At 38.5% G+C, this 21,042-nt stretch overlaps 1 protein-coding gene across 2 annotated transcripts; it reads right to left on the bottom strand.

Annotated features, from left to right (window-relative positions):
- Positions 1-4: 4 nt before the first annotated feature.
- spef2 (sperm flagellar 2) lies at positions 5-20,937 on the bottom strand. 2 transcript variants are annotated; one of them, XM_077562387.1, is made up of 37 exons: positions 20,750-20,937; positions 19,851-19,953; positions 19,515-19,743; positions 19,271-19,426; positions 18,983-19,120; positions 17,068-17,144; positions 15,895-16,087; positions 15,549-15,737; positions 15,267-15,454; positions 14,856-15,003; positions 13,453-13,669; positions 13,312-13,385; positions 13,181-13,235; positions 13,071-13,105; positions 12,885-12,988; positions 12,163-12,404; positions 10,657-10,735; positions 10,419-10,579; positions 10,167-10,337; positions 9,693-9,823; positions 9,468-9,595; positions 8,273-8,411; positions 8,049-8,186; positions 6,920-7,042; positions 6,163-6,222; positions 5,885-6,062; positions 5,675-5,806; positions 5,362-5,500; positions 5,179-5,251; positions 4,328-4,484; positions 4,128-4,222; positions 3,752-3,934; positions 2,317-2,406; positions 2,059-2,229; positions 1,760-1,963; positions 583-705; positions 5-131 (listed from the first exon to the last, which is right to left on the bottom strand). In XM_077562387.1, exons 1-37 carry the CDS (start codon positions 20,805-20,807, stop codon positions 66-68), a joined length of 4,947 nt encoding a protein of 1,648 aa, XP_077418513.1. In that variant the 5' UTR covers positions 20,808-20,937; the 3' UTR covers positions 5-65. The 2 variants fall into 2 exon arrangements, with proteins under 2 accessions (XP_077418513.1, XP_077418514.1); XM_077562388.1 differs by having other exon boundaries at positions 9,693-9,817.
- Between the last annotated feature and the right edge of the window lie 105 nt (positions 20,938-21,042).

Below are 21,042 nucleotides of genomic sequence, written 5' to 3'. Positions count from 1 at the left end.
AGAATTTAGTTTCTTTCATCTATTTATTCTCTCCTAAAAGTTTATTTAGACAGAAAGTAGACGTGTCAACAAATAATAGACTGTTGAGACTCTCCTTTTGGCTGAGGGGCCTGCAGCACATTATGAATGTTCTGAAAGACAACAAAAATATACGTTTGAGAAAATGGAACATTAAGGTTGTAAAATATAATAACAATGTGTGTACTGGTACTGAGTACCTTTTTTTTGTTTTGTTTGAAAGGTTTGTGCCTCATTAATTAGATGTGAAAAATAAATAAATAAATAAATAAATGCTTCGAAAGTTAACAAAGGTGATTAAAAAAAAATTCTCCAAATATAAAGATAACTGGGCTGTTTTTCTCCTGATTTTGCCCAAATTAACCCCTAGGCGTTATTGTGACCATTTTTTGGCTTTTTGTTGGTTCTGACCAAGCCATTTCAAAATAAAATACTGCCCACGGGTTAAACATGTTCAATATGTACAATTAAAAATCTTCTTGTGTGGTTCCAGAAATTGTTATGTGAATAGAATGAGCCGTTGAGAGTGTTTGTGAATAGAAACAGAGATGAGTCTTGACTTACGACAAAGAGGTGGTTATCGGTGATCGCTATCAGGTTATGAAAGGAAGGATGCTCGGAGAGGACCGAAAAGGGAACGGCATCTTCTGGAGTGTAGCCCAGCTCTGCGAATATCTGCATCAGATGCTACGGGGGTAGTAAAGGTACCGTTAGTTCTATTAAATGTTACATAACATTTACAAAGGACAGATATTAATTAATTAATATGATTTTTTGGGGAGGATTCCCACATGACCCTTGCATAATAAAATAAGATTTATATGTCCATTGGATGGAATGCATCTGAAGCGCAATGGTCCACAACAATGTTTCAAATCTTATATTTATAGCGGCAGTGAGTTTATTGTGTCAATTTTAAGGGTTTTGGGGCAATTTCTAAGTGAGCCCTTGGCCACCTCTACCAGGTGGGAAGAATCTCCCTTTTGCAATTGATTTGGCATTACAAGCTTGTTCATCACAGCAAATTTAGCTTGTCATTATTAGAATTGCTCAAATTCTAGAAATGTACACGCCGGACAAATCTACAGAGAAGAAAACACACTCTGCCTGGTGGAGGTAATAATTAGAGGTCCCAATGTGGTTTAAAAAAAAAGTTTAACCCTGGAGAACCCACGGGGTCAAATTTGGCCCCTATAAATTCTGCTACTCAAATAACAAAGACCTTTTTTTTTTTCACAAATTTAACTTCAAAAGTCCAGAGTGCCACTTCTGACCCCTGCATGGGGCCATCTAGTGGATGAATATTGCACTTACATGAGCCAGAGTGGTGGTGACAAGATGGCTGGCAACATGCTGTTTTGTTGAGCTGGAAATCAAGCCAAACAAAACCATCTTCTCAGCAAACCATCAGATGGTAAAATTGTGTTTTTTTTTGTTAATCTATTTCATATCATGTTGCAGAATGCCTAGGAGTATGTTTTATATATATTTTTTGATAAATTAGCAACTCTGAGCTAGTTAAAAAAAGGGTTAAAAATGGAAAAAAACATATTTTGGTGTTCAGTGAACTTATAGCAGTCATTTAATGTATAATTCATAATTTTCCAAAGAAGAAAAGGGTTCTTGGGTTCTCCAGGGTTAAACACAACTCTTGCACCATATGAAACAGGCCTAGGTATAACCTTTGTTTTAAAGTGGTGCAATACAAAGCAAATATAATTAATTTTTTTCCCCATCATACCTCGCCGTTCTCCTCCTGGCTCAAGCAGCCAGAAGGAGGGTTGACGCCACCTTTCATCTTTCCCACTTCGGGGCCCACGACAGTAAGGAGCGCTGGGATGGACACTGTCTGTACGTGACTCGCTGAACACTCCTCTTCCTCTCTGCACATTTCTTCAGGCCCCGATGGGGTGGCCACTGGGGTCTCCCTTAAGCTGGTATCAGTCTGAATACGTAACAAGTCTGTGTTACTGAATCATCAACATGAGGTCGCCATGTTGTGCAGAATGCCAGTTGATGATTGCACACCAGTGAACGTACCGTTTCAAGAGAGCTTGAGGTGGGATACTGGAGATGATGTCCCGTCATTACACTCAGTGCTTTAATGAAGCCCTGCTTGGGGTCGGGGTCAGAGGCGAAGCACAGAAGCATGGTCATGTAGTCCAGTTGAGGCGGGGTGGTAGAGTGGTCGGAAAACAGCTGGAAAAAGAACTGGGAAAAAACATGGGAATCGTTTTGGCAAATAAGGCGTTTTTATCATAACAGTTGTCAGGAATTGCGCCCTTGCTGGCACTTTACCTTGCGTAGGTTGGCTCGACGGTTATTCAGAGGCTCATAGGAGTCCTCGGACATGGACTGCTCTCGCTCAGTGGGAAACCACAATTCAGTCTGAAAATGAAATGAATAGATCAGTGACTCCGAACCACATTAGTGTGCCATGAGAAATGATTTGACATTTCCCCCAAATTACTATATTTACAACAAATTATGTATTTTTGTTAATCTAATTATGGTTACGATGTAGAGTGACAGGCAGAACAATTTCTTTGTATTTCAATATTATCATCATTTGTATTAACTCATTCACTGCCATTGACGGCTATAGACGTCAAAAATTCATTTGAACCATTTATATTAGTTTAACATTTTTTTTCCACTTTTGTGAACAAGAGTATAAAAACCTTAAAAAAATATTGTACATTTAGAACAAATATACAATTTGTGATTAATTGTGAGTTAACTAGTGGTCATGCGATTAATTACGAAACATTTTAATCGCCTGATGCCCCTAATTTTTAATAATTAGTTCTTTTTTTAAAAGTAATTTTATTTATTTTAAAATTTTATATATCTTTTCTTTTCATTTTCCTTTTTTTCTTAAAAAGAAGAAAAGATTATTAAAAATTAGGGTGTCCGGCGATTAATTTTTTTAAATCATAATTAATCGCATGATTCACTAGTTAACTCACGATTAATCACAAATTTTATATCTGCTCTAAATGCACAATAAAAAATGTTCTAGGTTTACATACTCTTGTTAACAAAAGTGGGAAAAAATGTTAAACTAATAGAAATAGTTCAAATAAATTTTTGACGTCTATAGCCGTCAATGGCAGTGAATGAGTTAATTCAGTGGGTAGTATAATACAAACATGTGTGAGCATTAAGCTAAGTCAACCGTCATCATTTCTTGACAATAATATGTTATGTGTGACCTTATTAGTCTAAAGATGACATTCTGATTAATATTACATTTGCGGAATATGAGTTATGAAGCAAAATCCAGCCGTTTTCATCCAACTCAAGAGGCGGCCATTTTGTCACTTGCTGTCAACTGAAGATGACATCAATGTTGCTCAGGGCTCAGGCAACAACCAATCAGAGCTCACCTGTTTTCTGACACTGTGATTGGTTGTTACCTGAGACCGGAGCAACATTGATGTTATCTTCAGTCGACAGCAAATTGGATGGATTTTACTCATATTTCACAATATTAACCGGAATACCATATTTAGACGAGTGGGGCAACATAGAACAAAAAAAAGTTATGATGCCATTTTAGATACGCAACATGTAATTCTCTTTGATTTATGTTTGACAGTAAACTAGGAGTGGCAATAAACTGCTTGAAGAGTTATTTACCATCTGTCAAACAGAAACACTGGAATGGATGATGAATGGAGACAACTCTTCAGGAAGTTAAGGGTCTTTTTTTCTTGTTGCAGAGACTAACCTGCATATACTGCTCCTCATTTATGTATCCTGTGTCGTCAGTGTCTGCCGCCTTGAAATTCTTGCGCACAAGCAGCAGTTGTGTTAATGAGGGAAATGGCCACGGGATGGCAGCACTGAGAAGGAATCGACGCCAGTCGATCTGTTTGTATCCATCAGTGAGCAGAGAAATGATCTCGTTCAACTAACCAACAAGAGAGGAAATGTAATGTAATGACACACATGACCGGGTCTGTTTACTCACCAAATGATATAAGCGACATTAGATACATAATCTAATGAGATCTAATTCAAGAGCTGTATGAAACTTAACAATCAGAGAGGCATTTATTATCATCCTGACATGTTATCTATTATTTTTGATGAATTGAGCCTACCTGTGTTTCACTCATGTTCTCCCAGGGTTCGGGCAGAGTGTTGAAAGGGAGGATGTCCCTGATTAGATGGAAGAACTCAGAACTGGACATGACACCTGAAAATTGTGAGAGGAATGATAAAAAAATAAAATAAAAAATAAAAAGGAATAAGGGAAAGAAAAAGCAGCTGGAAGGCAACCAGCGATGCTCAATTGGTTGACCTGTTGGAGCCTCATTGCAAAGGCAGTGGTACAGCGAGTCCAGCTGAAGGACGGTCAGCATTGAGGTTGTTTCTCTCTCCGATGCAGGTGGACTCGGTGGGGTAGGTGGACTTTCAATCATTTGGGAGTCACCGTTCAAATAGAAATCAATACTTTCCTAAAAGCAAGAACATATGGAATATATTAAGAAGACACAATTGTTATTCACCATGAATAAAATTTTCAAACAAAATGTTTTTCCGTTTTCAGTCCTGGTAGGTGTAATGTAACCAGATGGCGCAATACTTTTTTATATACCGTATATTATATTTATTATGCACAGATGCCCTTAACTCATTTGCTCCCAAAAACGTTTAAATACGTTCTATTTTGAATATAACCAGTGTCCCAAAGACGTATTTATACATTTTTTATTGGAATTTCTTGGGCTTTGATGCAGCCTCTGAACTGCAGAGAACGGTTGAATAAATGGTAGTTATTACCAAAAAAAAAACGGCCAGCAGGTGGCAGCAGAGTATAAGAGATCAACCAGGCCATGTTGCAAACAAGCTGTTTTCCCCACAATTTAAAACAGAATCGTGAATAATGATGAAACTTAGCTATATTAGGATGCTAATTGCTGCAAAACGGAAACAGATAGAAATATACTTTTTTTCCTGATGAAAGAAGAGACTAATCTTTATTTTGTTAGGTTCCATGTTTTTGTAGCAATAGAACACAATATTCTGTGGGCCTTGCAAAATCAGTCAAAATCTAGTAAAACAGCCGGGAGTGAAGGGGGTTCCTTCAATGAAAATGGGTGAGTGAATGAGTAAAAAAAAAAAGATATGGTGTTACTACTTAGTACTTACCAGCACCAACTCATTCTGAAGCTTAGCAGCGGTCTCTACAAAGTGGCGCACCACCTCTGCAAGTTGGTCAATACTAAAAAAAAAAAAAATTTTAACGGATCATTCTCAACATGTTCATTTTTATTAAGATGTCAATTTACGTTACATAAATTGTGAAATGATGTCGAATAAAGAGACACTGACCTCTTCATTTGTGCAAAATAATGTGCTTCTAATCTGTCTCGCATGTCGCTAAAAATTTGTTCTGCTCTGCTTAGCAGAGAGTTTACCAGTACCAGCCCATGGCCTTTCACCAGCTGAATTCGTACCTTTGATGCATTCTCTGGAACACACACACACACACCAACATGTATGAGAATGGTGTTTTTAAAGATTAAAAAAAAAACACTGCCATGCCATTCATTGTGTACAGATTGGTTGAATATGTTCAGACAGGAGAAAATGATCGCTTGTAAAAATGTGCATGTCTGAATCAATAGCATTTTGGCCATAACACCTTCATGCTTCAACACGGCTGTGTATTCTCTGATTATTTGTTTCTGTTTGACATTTTTCACAGCTCCAGTGTTCTTCTCCACAGTCTCCAAAGCTGGCGGCGGGCTGGGCGGTGGAGGTGGAGATGGAGAAGCTGAACACAAGAGGTAAAGAATTTGTTTTATAAAATAATGTAGAAAACCTGCTAGCAACCAGTTTTTTTCCCACACACCTTTCGGTTTTTTATCTTTGTCTTTAGTCTTTTTGTTTGCATTATCTTTCTCTTTATCCTTTTCTTTCTCTTTTTCCTTTTCTTTCTCCTTTTCCTTTTCTTTCTCCTTCTCCTGCACTTTGTCCTTCTCTTGGATGTCTTGCGATTTCAGCTCCACCTGCTGAGGTTCTGTTGACACCTTCGCGTGGACACAAGTCACCGTTTAAAACATGCCTTCCATATAGCCGCTCCATATATATTAGACATGTTCCTGTCTGTGTTACACAAGCAGCATTTACCAGTTTACTTATGACTGCGAGGGCATCGTCGTGTTTGTCGATCAAGATCTCACGAAGTACCTGAACACAATCAACAAGACGACCATTATCTTTATGATACAACTGATCACAAATATTCATTGGTATTGTTGAAGAAAATAATCTTTTTATTCGCGTGTTCATTTTCTTTCGGGTAGAGAGAATGTTGATTATCTGAATACAGGCTGGAAATCGGTGAACAGTTCCTTCGAAGGTTTTATTTTTACACAATATTCCGGACACAAGCAAGTTTACAGACAAATGGCTGCATTCTTCTCGCAAGTGTCTAGTTACAGCGGACTCACAACATTCTTATACTATCTTGAAGGGGCGGTACCACAACGCCCCCTCCAAACAGCCCACCTGGAGTTCACCGGACATGAGATAAGACTTTAAACACATCATTGATTACATTGTTGTGGAAATAGATGAGGTCTCAGTCATGACGATAAGACTTTAAAAACATCATTGATTACAGACACTAGGCAGAAATAGCGACATCACTCACAAAGACACATCCACAGATAAAAGTTCTACTGAGGAAATAAATAAATTAAAACAGTTATGACTAAATCTGGGCAGAAGACCCTCTTCAGTATGTTTTGGATTAAATTGTATCCCAAAAAAAATAAAATTCTGTGCAGAAAGCCTATATCGTACTTGACTCATAAGGGAACGGGAATATATATATAAAAAAAAAAAAAGAAATATGACAGGAAATCATATTACTGAGAAATACCTTTACAGGTCCAATATCTTCAACGTCAAGGAGGGGGATGGAGTCCAGGTGTTCCTGTTGACCCGCATTTAGATAGTAGTCCCGCAAAATATTGCGTGTGTTCTGAAAACGGCTCATTTCCACCTATATAACACATAGATTTTTATGAAAGCGTTAAGAGAGAATTAAAGTGATGGTAGTGTACTAACAAATGGGAATTGATAAGAAGTTAGCTTTTTTTATGACTACACTATCGAGCCTGCTTATCGATCCGATTCCTTATTATTTTATTATCAGTGGGTGAGGGGATGGAATAATAGAAATTTGTTTGCTTGGACAGAAGAGCACACAGCATATCCTGTATCCCCCCCTAGGCGTTATTGTAACTATTTTTTGGCTTTTTGTTGGTTCTGACCAAGCCATTTCAAAAATAAAATACTGCCCACGGGATTTATGCAATCAAAATTTGTAATGTATGATTAGGAAAACAGAAATAGTAGGCAACTTAATTCTCTAAGTATGTCAACAGACGAAAAAGCTTAATGCAGCCCAACTTGTCACACCGCGGTGAGGTTGTCTTGTCATTTCCTGTTTTATTTTGAAAATTCTGACTCCTTTCGTTTCAAGTCACTTGCCTTTCCTCATGTGGTGTCAGTGTCAATCAACCCTGATTCCTGATTGTGTCCACCTGTTTCCCATTACCCAAGCCAGTCACAGTCCTCAGCCTTGTTGTCCTGTCTCTTGTGTGAACTTTGGTTTGTAACTTTGTATAGCCACAGTATAGTTTTAGTTAAGGAGGGATATTGTTTTGTTTGTAGTTTAGACATCCTCCCTTTTGGAGCGCCTTTAGTTTAACATTTAATAGCCTTTGTTTTTTCCCTCTAAACGAGGAGTTTTTTTTGTTTAATAAATATCTGCCTTGGCCTCAAACAGTCAAAGGAGAGCTAACCTGCCAGAATAGATTTATTTTCACTGGATAAGTGTCCCGGTAAATGGCACTCAATAAATATTTATTGTGTAAAACCTCACGATAAAAACAGAAAATGACTCATGGAATCAAAGTTGTCAAAAACTCCAGTTTCCATGAAATCTGTAGTCATGACTCACATGTAATCGTAAATAGATGGCCCACTTGATGAAAAAGTGCTACCTGTATGAGTCTTAAATGATGGTTGACTAAGATAATGGTGTGCTCCTCCAACCATTTCTCACGTATGAGCCCAGTCCGTTGTGTCTCATCGTCCTCCTTGTGCGTATCGACGATGTCCCACAAATGTTCCCGTAGGTCCTACGTACCAATCACAATGCCTCAGTTTACTCTTAAGCCAGTTCTATTTGTGTTCAAATTATATATATATTTTTTTTTGTACTTACATCCAGGCGATGATTTAACTCTGCTTTGGTCTCCTCGTTTTTCCTCAAGTCATCAGGTATGCTGTTGTAGTCCTTCTGCCACTGAGATACTAATTCCTGCTTCAGGTCCGGTCGCTCCAGGAATTGCTTGAACTCCTCTCTGGAGATGTGTCACATGGTTCGAAACGAATGGGATACAAAGGGAAAAAAATATTTTTAGTCTTTTTTTTTTTCAAACTAGTCGAGACTATATTGGAAAAACTCTTTTGCATTACTCAGTGGATTTACAGCAAAATTTTCCTAAATTGTTAAAAATATCGCTTGTACAGTGGTGTACCACCTCAAAACACTTACGTAGTTCTCCAAGTACCACCACCATGAACAACATTAAAATGTAGTAATCTAGTAGGTCTCAGTGATCATTAAAAACAAAACGAGGACGTGGTTTTATCCCCCAAATTTTGCTACTGTAGTTATTGTAAGCCATTGTAGCGTTATGCAGTTTGATTATCAACACTGTGCTTAAATAAAGGAAAAGGAGAAAAACTCCTCAAATACTGATTAATGAAAGTGGATTGCACATAAAAACAAACATTTCTTATAGATTAAATGTAAAATGCATTGTACTGTATTTAAAATTTGAATACAACTGACCTGCACTTAAAAGTATACAGTACTGAAATAAAATAAAAAATATATATATATACATACAAAAAATAAGTTTATTCAAAAATGTTTGATCATATTTCATGTTTTAATTGTTGCATATTTTCTTAGTACCGGTATTTAAAGTTGCTCTCTGTAACAATTATGCCCCCAAAAAATCTTTACAATAGCCTTTTTATTAGACCATTTATGACTGAAACAGCTTCTAATTAGTAGATCAACACTTTAGCTGTTCACGATGGGTACTCCTGCAAGCCTCAGGCCAAAAATTTCCAGACTGAATTCGGGTTTGAATTTCCCGCCTTCTGTCCCTGGATGTGATGTCAATAGTGCATTGTGTCTGCTAAGAAGGCCGTGTGCAGTTCCATTTTTCATCAACAGATGGCAGTAGCGATCCGAAATGGAATTTTCTGCGTTCAGTAGCTTTAATTGAAAACATTCCTTCCTGTACTACTATTCAGAGCCTGCGTACTAATAGTGGTACACTTGGCAAAGTGAGAATCATTGCATTATTACAGTATATGAAAACACACTTCCAAATGTAGTATACCTGATGTCGTACAAGTGTTGGACAATAACAGTGCGTTCTAAGCGGAGCTCCTGCATCACAGCCTTTACGCTGCTCACATAAGAATCACATATTGACTCCCACTGTTGGCACAGATATTCCGCTTTATCCTAAAGGCAGACATGGAGAGAACAAAAGTACATATTGATGTGACAGGATGGGAATTCTCCTATGCCTTAATTTATGATAACATAAATTGTTTCCTACTGAGGACAGCGGCTCATCTACGTAGACCCAGCCAGGAGAACCCGGGCATGGTGAGGAAGAAGTGGGTGGGGTTTCTTGCAGGTCTTCGTCGGCCACTGAGTCAGCTGATGTCTTACTTGCTGGATCTGCAGCTTGGACAGAAAGCTCCATTAAATTGCGGTGACTTCTACTATATAGCCGCCACTCACTTCCACTGTTAATTAACACAAAACAGCCTTTACGAGGATTTTCAGTCCAGTGCAGCTGACTCTGCATATTAAATCACAAAAGTACTCCTTGTTGACAGGAAATCTACACTATCCAAAGTTTACAGGTTCTACCGCCTCTAATTTTGCGAGCTTGGGGAAACCCTGTTCCTACAAATATGCTACACAGTGGAAGTTGATCTCTATAAATTGTTGCCTTGTATAAATTGAGCACAATTGCAAACATTTCGAGCTTGTTTTCACGCATTTACAAATACGACCATTGTACCTGTCGAGGTGACTGGGTTGGATTTGTCCTCAGTGATGCTCAATTGAGATTCTTCATTTTTGACGTCTTCATTTGTGACGGCCGGCGTTTGGGCGGAGCTCACAGCAGGAGGCGGAGACACTACAGGTACAGCGGTGTCCAAAACCTCTTCCTCGAACGGCGGCCAAGGGACTGTTGCAGAAGTTAGAAAAAAATATATAATAAAAGTCAGTTATGTTCCAGACAAAATGGTTCTCAATGCATCCTTGTTACCTTCCAGTTTTTGCTCTATAGCCTTCTGAAAGATACTTTTCATGGTCACGTAAAGTTCCTCCTTTGTTATATCAGCATTCACACATGTCAAAATACTTTTCCTCCCAGCGTTTCCAAACCATTCCTCAAGTTTGACCCAAGTATCCTGAAAAGATGTGATCCTAAAAGAGGAGAATGGGTTTTAGGCTGGAGATGCAAGGCGACAGACAATCAAGGCTGCTCATCCCATTTTTATTACCTGTGTGGAATCTGTGCCACAAACAATCGGTTGTTTACATGTGGAGAGACTGCCGCACCGGAAGTGTGTTTACTCCCATCTATTCATGAAAGAAAGTTTGACAAAAAATTCTAAGGGATGCAATAAAAAAAAAAAAATCTGCCTATAATGTACTGTGCTTGGGCACCGTGTGAATTGGCATTGGCTAACCGTGTATAACTATAATTCATACAGATCATTCAATAATGTAGAGCCAGGCTGGTTTAACTGTTAACAAGTGAACAGTTGTATAGTGTCCATCTGTTTGTTACTCCTTATATTAACTCATTCACTGCCATTGACGGCTATAGACGTCAAAAATTCATTTGAACTATTTCTATTAGTTTCACATTCCCCCCCCCACACACTTTTGTTAATAAGCGTATGAAAACCTAAAAAAAATATATTGTACATTTAGAACAAATGTGAAATTTGTGATTAATCTCGAGTTAACTAGTGAAGTCATGTGATTAATTACAATTAAAAAAAATAATCGCCTGATGCCCCTAATAAAAAAAAAGAAGGGAAAAATTATAAAAAATTAGGGGCGTCAGACGATTACATTTTTAAATTGGAATTAATCGATTAATCACAAATTTTGTATCTGTTCTAAATGTACAATACCAAAATCTAGGTTTTCATACTCTTGTTAACAAAAGTGGGAAAAAAAGTGAAACTAATAGAAATAGTTCAAATTAATTTTTGACATCTATAGGGTTCAATGGCAGTGAATGAGTTAAGGAGCGTCTTGAGGTGCGAGGATTGAGCTTCCACGGTTGAGATTAAATCGAGTGATGTCTAATGTATCCTCTGCAGAAATCTTCTAGCTCCTCAATGGTCAAGTTGAAAACTGACGTTAATGATGGACAAATGAAGCTTCATGAAGCACTTGTGATATATATATTTTTTTACTTCTCTAGATGGCACTCTTGATTTAAAGATGCAGTGGAAATTGAATCAATTTCCATTGCACTTGCCTTTATTATTAACAACAGAGCACCACCTAGAGGAGTCAAAAAATATTTCAAGTGCTTCACGAAGCTTCACGAAGCTTCATTTTTCCCATCACTAATTCGGATGTGTACCAATTGGATGCAAGATTTCAAATTAAATAGTTAAACCTAGGACTAGGAATGTGCAATTAGAGGAATAAGATGAGCCCAAAATGATGGATTCTGCCATTGTGATTCTGGTTGAGTGGACTATTGCATTAATGCCTATCTGTACCTTTATCCAGATCTTCAATGTGTGGTGGGTTTTTCCTTGGCCAATGCACCACCTTCACGAAATTTTGGGAAATTGTTTATGTATTTTCTTTTCTGTTATTTAATAGTTTACTGTATCTGAATAAAACAACAAAAAGGTTAATCAAAACAAAAAAGCTAGCATCGGTCTAAATCCTTTGCACAGCACTGTCGATCTATTTTTGCTGCATGAAAAGGCCAAAATATTCAGAACCTTTCACTTCACTGATTATTCGACACGTACCAGTGTGATGGACTGCCCGCTTGGCTGCACATTGATCAGGAATATCTAGCAGTACAACCAAGTCCAGTGCAGGCAGCGGAGGTGGCGGAGGCGGAGGATTCGGATCGAAGGCGAGGTCTATCTTTCTGTCCAATACTTCGTACCCCGTATCCAGAGAGGCGATGGCTGTCTCAAGTAGATGGGCCTGATCTATGTTGACCGGAAAGCCATCCAGGATCCAGCCTGACTCGAATGGAATCTGGCTACTCACAAGATTACAAATATTTATGTAGTGTGTACGTCTATTAACTCATTCACTGCCATTGACGGCTATAAACGTCAAAAATTCATTTAAGCTATTTCTATTAGTTCAATTGTTTTTTCACTTTTGTTAACAAGAGTATGAGTGTACAATTAAAAAAATATATTGTACAGTTAAAACAGATATAACATTTGTGATTAATCGTGAGTTAACTAGTGAAGTCATGCGATTAATTACAATAAAAAATTTGAATCGCCTGACGAGTTGATTATTAAAAATTAGGGGCGTCAAATTTTATATCTGTTCTAAATGTACAATTTAAAAAATCTAGGTTTTCACTCTTGTTAACAAAAGTAGAAAAAAATTGTTAAACAAATAGAAATAGTTTAAATGATTTTTGACGTTTATAACCGTTAATGGCAGTGAATGAGTTAATTCTCCATGTGTGGATATTCTGTCATTGAGTGCAATGCAGTGATACCTGATAGCCTCCACTACAATGTCCACCAATAGCTTATCGGGGATGGCGTTGCCTTGGCTCAGCTCCTCTGCAGCAGCTCTTCCCAGCATTGCACGGATCGACAACTGGGACAAAAAGAGAAAAGGAGCGCTTGGGATAGACTTGAATTTTGCATCTTTAAGATTTTTCAGCAATTGCTTCTCTTACATTTATCTGCGATCTTTCCTCGTTCCCATACAGATCTGAAAAATGAAACATCAATACAATGACAAAGAAAAATGGCTGCCATAGATTAGTTGTGTTAACAAGTAGCCCACCGGTATTCATAATTGTGGCTAGTTCACTCTCATGTTCTTCATTTTCTTCTTTGACCTGCACACATGTTTTAAAACGGTTACTAGCGAGCTCCTAACCCACAGTATGGTCCGTAAGGTGATTCTCGGCTCACCCTCTCTCTACTTTGGTGAGAGTTCAGTGCTTCTTCTATGAGCCTATCCACTGATAGGACACATGTTTTGAGATCTACAAGGAGAAGACAACAGGCTGACTTAGCCCATAAGACACATGAGGTGTTCATGTGCGCACGTACCTTGAGCAATCTTCTTCAAACAGATGGTCTTGCCCGAGCAGATCTTGCCCAAGACACACGCCTTGATCCTGTAGCCGGTCATTGCTGACGGGCTCGGTGGCGGGAGCATGCTCCTCATTCTGAAGAACACATGTCTGAGAATAACGTTGTGGCACGGCACAACCGGTGAACTGGCCTCCCCGGACTCCTCTGTCCATGTCCATTCTCCCACCATGTTCTGACACACAGCAAAGTTAAGTCAGAACGGAAGGTTCACTTGCCCTACATGCGGGTCCCGTTCCACATGCACCTAAATAGAGATACACTGACCACAAATGTTAATGCAAGACTTTTGTTTTTGCTCCAAATTGACATGATCTTAACCCTGGAGAACCCAAGAACCCTTTTCTTCTTTGGAAAATTATGAATTATACATTAAATGACTGCTATAAGTTCACTGAACACCAAAATATATGTTTTTTCAATTTTAACCTTTTTTTTTTTAACTAGCTCAGAGTTGCTAATTCATCAAAATATATATATAAAACATACTCCTAGGCATTCTGCAACATGATATGAAATAGATTAACAAAAAAAAACACAATTTTACCATCTGATGGTTTGCTGAGAAGATGGTTTTGTTTGGATTGATTTTCTCAACTCAACAAAACAGCATGTTGCCAGCCATCTTGTCACCACCACTCTGGCTCATGTAAGTGCAATATTCATCCACTAGATGGCCCCATGCAGGGGTCAGAAGTGGCACTCTGGACTTTTGAAGTTACATTTGTAAAAAAAAAAAAAAAGGTCTTTGTTATTTGAGTAGCAAAATTTATAGGGGCCAAATTTGACCCCGTGGGTTCTCCAGGGTTTAAATTACGAATAAAACAGTTTTTCTATGTACACAAAACGGTTCTTTCACTCAAATACTGTTCACAAATCAAAATGTGTAAATCTGTGTTAGTGAGCACTTGTCCTTTGAGATAATCCATCCAGCTCACAGGTGTCGAATATCAAGATGTTGTAGATCATAGGTGTCAAACTCCGGGCCTCGAGGGGCCGGAGTCCTGCAGGTTGTGGATGTTTCCCTTCTCCAACACAGCTGATATATGATCAGCTCATCAGCAAGCTCTGCACAAGCCAGATAACGTTCCTGCTGATTGGAATCAGCTTGTGTTGGAAGAGGGAAACTTCCAAAACCTGCAGAACTGCGACCCTCGAGGGCCCGAGTTTGACACTTATGTTGTAGATGCTGCCCACAATAATAATAATTAAAAAAAAAACTCTAAAATAAATACCCCAAAAAATATATAAATAATATTTGAGATAAATCGGGTTTTAAGTTCAAAAAAAAAATCTAAGATGTTTGAGTTTAATGCAAAATCACAAGTGCTACATTTATATTTGTGTTCAATATAACTCACAACATATTCCTCGTAATCCTGATTGTTGAGCAGCTCCTGTTTCTGGAGCTCGACTGGGTCGGGCGATGTGGGCCGCTGCTGCTCGTAAAGCGGGAGACCGTTTAGCAGCAACTCCTTCAATTCCCGCATCAGCTTGGCTGGAATCAGACTGCAAATGACACAGCCTTAACTTGAAAACAAAACTAAACAAACAAAGTATACCACAACATGTCCTTGTTTACTATTGTCACACAACCAACTAAGCATTTTTTATAATTTCAGTCCACACTCAACTCCTAAAAAAAGAGAAATAGGATTTAACATAAGTATATAGTTGTGGGTGACAAATTGTACATTTGAGTGTCCATTATTATTGTGCTATATAAAACTGTTTATTATATGCTACATATGGGGTGCGAACATATTGCTTACTTTGAAGTGAGCAGGCGATATTCTCCAACCTTGGTGGCCAAGTCCACAATTTGCTCCAAAATCTCCTTACAATTCTCAAAATGCTTCTTGGATCTATTCCGAGCACACTCGGCAGCCATCTTCTTACAGAATTCCAGCTCCAATTGGATCTCCTCTGCCCGGTCTAAATGAGCTTGACGGGTCAAGGCCTGAATCCCAAAGATACCAGGAGGCCATGCAGGCAAGTCAGAAGATGTCCGATATAACATCTACAAACCGACAGGACGGTAAAGTGACACTCACGGCTTCCCTTTCAAGAGCTTCTCGGAATTCCTTCTCTCTCTGCTGCTGGAACTGCTGCTCTATCAGCAGGCGGTTCTGCCGGAACGCATCTTTTTGCTTGCGCATCTGGAGGAGCTGCACTGCCAAACGCTTCTCTTGCTGAGTCTGGCCTGTCAGAGACCTTACCAGTTGCTCTTCTCGCCATCTTTCCTGAATGGGGAGGGAAGCCACATTGCCTTCAAGTGTGGTGAGTTTAAGAACAATCAAAATTCTCCAGTAAAAAAAAAAAAAATGAACAATCAAAATTACAGATGTGAAGTTGACCAGTGTCTCTCACCATGCACCGAATCAAGCTTATGTAACCCACCTCTTGAGCCACGTGGGCTTTGAGCTGCTCGACCAGGCACCGGATTCGTCTCTTTTCTCTCTGCTCAGAAGCGGCCACGTTCTCTTGCAATCTTTGGCGGATCTCCTGAATATAGGCGCTGCTGGATTGGAACGTCAGCTCATTTTCACCTCCACTGCCCTGGGTGTTACCTCCAAGTGGAACATCTAGACCACTAGTGAGAGCAAAGAGGTTAAAAAAAAAATTCCAACAATAATATGCAGTTATCACTGTTTATAATGTATTAACAACCCTGGAGAACCCACGGGGTCAAATTTGGCCCCTATAAATTCTGCTACTCAAATTATAAAGACCTTTTATATTTTACAAATTTTACTTCAAAAGTCCAGAGTGCCACTTCTGACCCCTGCATGGGGCCATCTAGTGGATGAATATTGCACTTACATGAGCCAGAGTGGTGGTGACAAGATGGCTGGCAACATGCTATTTTGTTGAGCTGGAAATCAATCCAAACAAAACCATCTTCTCAGAAAACCATCAGATGGTGTTTTTTTTGTTAATCTATTTCATATCATGTTGCAGAATGCCTAGGAGTATGTTTTATATATATATATTTTGATAAATTAGCAACTCTGAGCTAGTTTAAAAAAAAGGGTTAAAATTGAAAAAACATATATTTTGGTGTTCAGTGAACTTATAGCAGTCATTTAATGTATAATTCATAATTTTCCAAAGAAGAAAAGGGTTCTTGGGTTCTCCAGGGTTAATTTGACTTTTTTCTATGCTATTCGTTGGAAAACTCACCTAATCAAAATGTTTGTGGTCTTTTTGAAAAGCCCTACAATGCCACAAGATGGCGACAAAAAGTCTTGCCTAATACAGTAGGAAATTAATACAGTGGCGTGTGTCAGGGTATGTGAAATTTGTACATCTCGACTGTGAGGCACACATACATGCCGGTACATTCACACATTTTTGCATTGTTTTTTTTTCACTGTAATTTGTTCTTGTTTCATAATGATTTATTTATTTTTTTAATCATTATCTGTAAGCCATTTATGTTTACGTATAATGTACGGTGATTTGGAAATGTCACTAAACTGTTTTGGGTTAACAGATTTTTTTCAAGGGGAAGCGTCAATTAGTAAATAGAACTCCATCTCTATACAGATGCACACAAAATGTTTCTCTCACCCTGAAGTTGAAGCCAAGCCTGAAGTGGTCAACTTCTTCCTGTTTATCTCAAACTCTGCAATTTCAGCCTGGACTGTCTGCATGGACGGAAGTATAATGACACAACACAAGCCTAAATACTTTGACCTTTGACCTGGATACTATTTGAGCCAATGAAATGAAGTACAAGTCTTCTCAAAAGCTAAAAGTATGTCAAATGCATCAAGCTTGATAAAAACAAGTCATTGTAAGGCAAATCTGTGTGCTGCACATTTTAGCTGGATAGTGAAAGAGGATTACAAGTATTTTGTCCTCTTTGCGTGTTCGAAAACTTCAAGACAGATTTAATGTAAGAAAAAACACCTTTGCAAAAATGATTTAATAAAAAAAAAGGTCAGAGATCTCTGGACACTCATTACAGACTCCAATTGCTTCACTTAAACAGGTGGAATTTCAGAGCGTCGAATGTAGCTCTTCCGCGTGTACAATGGCTTCTTATAGTTAAAATACCTCCTCTCTTTCATTTGTAGACAAAACATACTCTCTGGGTACTTTTCCATGAGCGATGGCGAAAACAGAGTCAGGAGTGCGTGTTCGAAAACAGATTCTGTTCTCAAGGACTAAATGTGTTTTCGCACAAAACGCTGAGAAGGAACTTTTTTAGACTAAATAGTATGTCCCAGTTTAAGGTCAGATTATGCCGAAATCAACACCACTTGCTCTGCACAGGACACAAAACATTTCGACAAGGTTAATACTGAAGAATTAAAATGTTAATAATGTGTAACAATGGTTAATATATGAAATGAAGTATTAAAAATGTTACAATATCTATCAATAGCAAGTGCAGTCTCATCTTAAATCAATCAATATCAGACGAGTATTTATTTTTCGACTTTTTTTTTAATCCACTGTAGCTTCTTCTTACCTCCTTTGTAAATAGGTTTACTGACTGTGCTGGTTGTGTGAACAGAAATTAATACATAATGTAAGTTATAAATAGGTTTGACTGTTTCCTTTAAGTGAATAATTTTGGTGATGGTTTCCCCTTGAACACCTGTTCCAAATGTAAGTGCACATGTTTGCGGTCTCTAGTATTTACAAGACCGGTCTCAGCCAGGTTCTTTCAAGTTCAGTCTACTTGTTAACACTCTACTTACTTGCACACCAGGTCTAAAATCCAAATTTAGTTTCTTGGAGATGGAGACCGAGTTTTTGCAGGTTAAGGTTCACAAGTCCCCTCTCAAGTATTTTAGCTTCAAAGTGCAAGTCGAGTCCCGCCCCAATTCTTTGAATCTGAGACCAAGTCTAGTCTTGAGTCTTTGTGCTTGGGTGCAAGTTTAGTCTGAAGTTTAAGACAACAGGAGACTGTGTAGCAGTTTCACATCTTTGTATAGTTTCTAGCTTTTGAACTCAAGGTAAAATTTCTATAGTCCCTAAAGTTTCTACATTTTTTATAGGACAAATCCAGCACCCTTGAACTAGTTTCAGTCAAATTCAAGTCCAAGTCTAGTCTCCAGCCTTTGAGTTTAAACCAAGCCTAGTTTTTGATGTCAGGTACAAGTTGTTGTTTTTTTTTTAAATTATATTATTTTAATTATTATTATTACAAATTCAGGTCTTTGGTCCAACTTTGATTCCCCCCAATTATTTCAATTGAAGTCTATGTCCAGAAAGTAAAACTGGACCTGGATGTGCCACCTCTGAGCATAGGTCTAGTCCATCTTTTGATCTTGAGCCCAAAACTAAACTCAAGCAAATGGATGGCAATATCAAGACTGAAGTCTTTTAAGTAGGTCTTAATACGTCTTGTAGAAGTCTTAGTAAGTCTTGGCTTTATTTTTTAAACCTAAAACTAAGTCTAGACTCGAGTATTTGCAGGGAAAATTCAAGCGTTGTCATCATCTTTTTGAGTTCTGATTAGCTTGAGTGTGACCTCTGCTTGCTGATCTTTGCGTTGCTGATGCTTCTGCCGCCTCATGTTGACCAGTGACGAGTAGGGAGGCGGTTTTGGCACCTGGACGTCAGTGGACGATTGATTTGACATGACATCACTAGATTTCGGACGAGAAAACTGCAAAACATACAGAATAATGTTGTGATGTGTGATTTTAGGCAGGCTAATGGTGAGAACAGGGGTGGGAGGAGCTAACACTGTACTGGGTTAAAATTGATATCTGTGTTGATAAGAGAAGACTGGGAGACAATGAGTTTCCTTGAGCACCTTCCTCGTGTGTGCGGCTCTCTTGTCATCCTGGTCTTTGAGTTGACCCTTCTTCTGGGCTGACTTGTCAAACTCAGGGCGTCTCTTCTCTAAGTCTTGATTCACTTTCTGCAACTTCAACTCCGCATCGCGTTTCTTCACCACAAGATGGAGACGCTACAGAAAACGAATACTGAGTAGGATTCACATTCAGATTGCTTGTACTTGGTAAAGATCTGCGTTTAATAAATCTCATCACACTTACATCAGAGAAGATTTCGTGACTTTTTTTATGCAGGGCATCATGTTGCATGATTTCGGATTTCCTCTTTTTCTGTTTCTCGAGTGTGACGTAGAGCTGATAAAGAAGATGTGTGGCGGCGCCAGGCTTCTCCTGCATCACTCCCTGAGCTGCGGCCAGGTCGAAGGAGATGCCCAGCCGATGGAGAGTTGGCTCGAGGCGCGTGAAATTGTTCAGTTTGGACGTGGGGGTGCTGTGGGCATATTTTTTTTTCCAGATTAAAACGTAAGACAAATTCAAGAAGGAGCAATCCGTTTTTGAGAGTTTGGTTTTCAAGGAGGAGAAAATAAATGAACTTACTCTGTTTTCATAAAGGTACTGACGTCATTTATTATTTGATATTTATGTAAAACTTCTCCAACTAGGTAACCATTGGAGAAATCCTTAGCAAAGTTCTTTGGTTCTGAAAGGATGAACATGCCAGTTATTTCATAATACAAACAAAAATAAATCAGTTCAATTGAGATTTGGGGGGGAGAGGGGAAGTAAATGGAAAAAAAAACTGCCATGTGGTTGCATGTTCAGAATTATTTAATCACACATTAAATGGTAAACACACCTGCATTTTAAAGCGCATTGAATTAACTCTGAATAAAGTTCAGATGTTCTTGTAGGCTTTTTTTTTCCTGTCCTGAAGTTTTTGTGTTAACACTAAGTGGTATTTGGAATTGTTCATTCCATCAGAATTTGATTTGGGAGCTTCTCCCCCACCATATTTCGATGTGCTTGAAGAAGAAAAAAAATAGTCACACTTTTTGGGAGCCCTCTAGTGGCAAGGGGGCACCAAGCAGCTACTTATTTATCTTATGCATCAGAACGGATGAACAATCAAAAGCTCTTCCACTAGATGGCAATAAACCTGTGTACAAAATTCACTTTTTGTGAATTGTTTTCTTATGTAAAATATGTTCATTGACGCAAAAAAAAAGTTGGGAAACACTGTAATAGTGAACTGAACTACTGAAAATGAAAACAAACCTTTCTACTATATTGTAATTTATTGATTGAGTTACACCTGCAGAGGTCTCAAATTAAATGTTAGCTATTATTCAGTCCAGTCAGTTAGACTCTAAACACTCTATTCACCTGTCATTTATGGCTCAACATGAAAGATACATTAATTTACCACAAGAAAATCACCAACAGTCGCCATTAGTATAAATGAGTTAGCACACAGGTAACATTTCAGTCATACATACCGATAACCTTTGACAGGCGAAGCTCTTCGTTGAGCCACTTGCACAATATGTCCGACATTTTCTTCTTTTGAACATGTGTCTCTCTTTAATTTAACAAGGTAGATTTCCTAGCGCTACTTTTTTTTTTTCAAACGACATTTCTGGGGGTCGTTTGGAACTCTTCCTAACCAGGAGACGGTACACATTTTTAGGACCATTACGTCATCGAGCGTTGGTCGACGGCACGTAAACAGACGCGTCGGAGCGGTGTTGCTATGGTAACCAGGAAGTGCTACTTCAGGTTTCCATTGGGG

This window comes from Vanacampus margaritifer, chromosome 3 (genome assembly GCF_051991255.1).
Source record: "Vanacampus margaritifer isolate UIUO_Vmar chromosome 3, RoL_Vmar_1.0, whole genome shotgun sequence".
Taxonomy (NCBI): domain Eukaryota; kingdom Metazoa; phylum Chordata; class Actinopteri; order Syngnathiformes; family Syngnathidae; genus Vanacampus; species Vanacampus margaritifer.
The sequence above is the reverse complement of the archived record's forward strand: the minus strand, read 5'-3'. Positions and strand labels throughout refer to the sequence as shown.

Excerpts from the sequence above, each read along its gene's own strand:
- spef2 (XM_077562387.1), bottom strand. The coding sequence starts at position 20,807 with ATGTCGGACATATTGTGCAAGTGGCTCAACGAAGAGCTTCGCCTGTCA. Across the intron at positions 19,954-20,749 it reads TCGCCTGTCAAAGGTTATCG|AACCAAAGAACTTTGCTAAG; the intron begins GTATGTATGACT and ends TCATCCTTTCAG. Across the intron at positions 16,088-17,067 it reads GGCTTGGCTTCAACTTCAGG|TGGTCTAGATGTTCCACTTG; the intron begins GTGAGAGAAACA and ends TGCTCTCACTAG.